A 1280-nucleotide genomic window follows, 5' to 3' on the forward strand; every position below is an offset into this window, starting at 1 on the left:
CAGCACCTACTTATGAGCCATTCATTCCTCAACCCACTGCAATCAAAGTTTCCAGAAGACTCCACAATCTGAAAATGTGCTTTCCCTCTGATAGTTACACTCTAAAATCAACCTGCAGCACTTTAGTAAGGAGAAAGAACGATTTCTAGGCCAAAGTAAGACTGGATTAAGCGTATCAATAAATTTAAACAAATATAATTAAGCAGGAAAGGGACAGGTCCATATACTAGCAGTACCCGTATGAGGGAGAAGAAATCTTAGCTATTGGAATTAAGGCATTTTAATTCCATAGAAATAACTGCGTTAATTACACTAGCCCACTAACACTTAAATTCTGCACCGCCCCTCATTTTGAGTCTCTCTGCTTTTATGTGGTTCCACTCATCAGGTGCCCCTGTGGAGAGAGAATGCCATGCTACATTTCAAGAGAGGCCAGATTTAGACCTCTGTTAAATTCCCCTATTCAGAGCTGTTTTCCTTCTCAAAGAGAAGACTGCATACAGTGAACCAGAAAGTTCATATTCTAATGTTGAGGGCAACACATGATTATTAACAAAGGGAAATAAATCATTCATTGTAAAGAACTTGTTAGGCAGGATGAAAAGAAGAAAGGAAACATCATTACCATCAAACAGTCACGTGAAGATGTACAGGTTGCATCTTTCTCAAATATTAAAAGAGCTTTCTGCATCAAATAAACTGCTTTTGATAGTTTATTCTTCTTTATTTTATTCATTACACTTAATTCTGCAGAGACAAACAAACCATTTACCAAAAGGCCAAGATAAAAACTAACTGCAAAATTTTCTGAAAATTATGATTGTCCCATTTTAATTACCTGTAAAACAATCAGTGTTTTCAGATTGCTTTGATTTTTCCAGACCTTTTGTGGAAACGTTTCTGCTAACAGACGGAATCTGCAAAACTGGAAAACAGAGTGATAAGGAAGATTGTCATTATAATTAAGTTGTGTTAAAACGGGAAATAGTTTCTAAACCTTAAGAAGTAACTATTTGTCAAATTATTGCTTTTTCTGTCTTGTAATCTTTTTTAGTTAGTAGATAAAATTCTATTATAAATGCAAGAACACTTTGTTCTATTAAACTGGCATTCCATGATGCCCACCTTCCAGATAACAATCACTGAAGACAAAGCAGCTGCATAAGCAAATGTGGTGAAGAAAGCTGATGGTGCCTGGCTATCAAAAGATATAGCATCTGAGGTCTTAAAGGCTTGAAGATAAACAAGCAGCCATCTAGCTGAGAAGCAACAAAGCCCAC

General features: G+C 36.1%; 1 protein-coding gene across 1 annotated transcript in view; it reads right to left on the bottom strand.

The window, feature by feature from the left end:
- Positions 1-1280, bottom strand: part of CFAP54 (cilia and flagella associated protein 54) — a 390102-nt gene that overhangs the window by 309311 nt on the left and 79511 nt on the right. The window contains exons 15-16 of the mRNA XM_030886291.2: positions 839-925; positions 626-747 (exon numbers count right to left, since the gene is read on the bottom strand). Of these exons, the coding sequence (XP_030742151.1) occupies positions 626-747; positions 839-925 (209 nt within the window). The remainder of the gene's footprint in view (positions 1-625; positions 748-838; positions 926-1280) is intronic.

Source organism: Echinops telfairi, unplaced genomic scaffold (genome assembly GCF_000313985.2).
Source record: "Echinops telfairi isolate 266 unplaced genomic scaffold, ASM31398v2 ScPeMD7_2;HRSCAF=8, whole genome shotgun sequence".
NCBI lineage: Eukaryota > Metazoa > Chordata > Mammalia > Afrosoricida > Tenrecidae > Echinops > Echinops telfairi.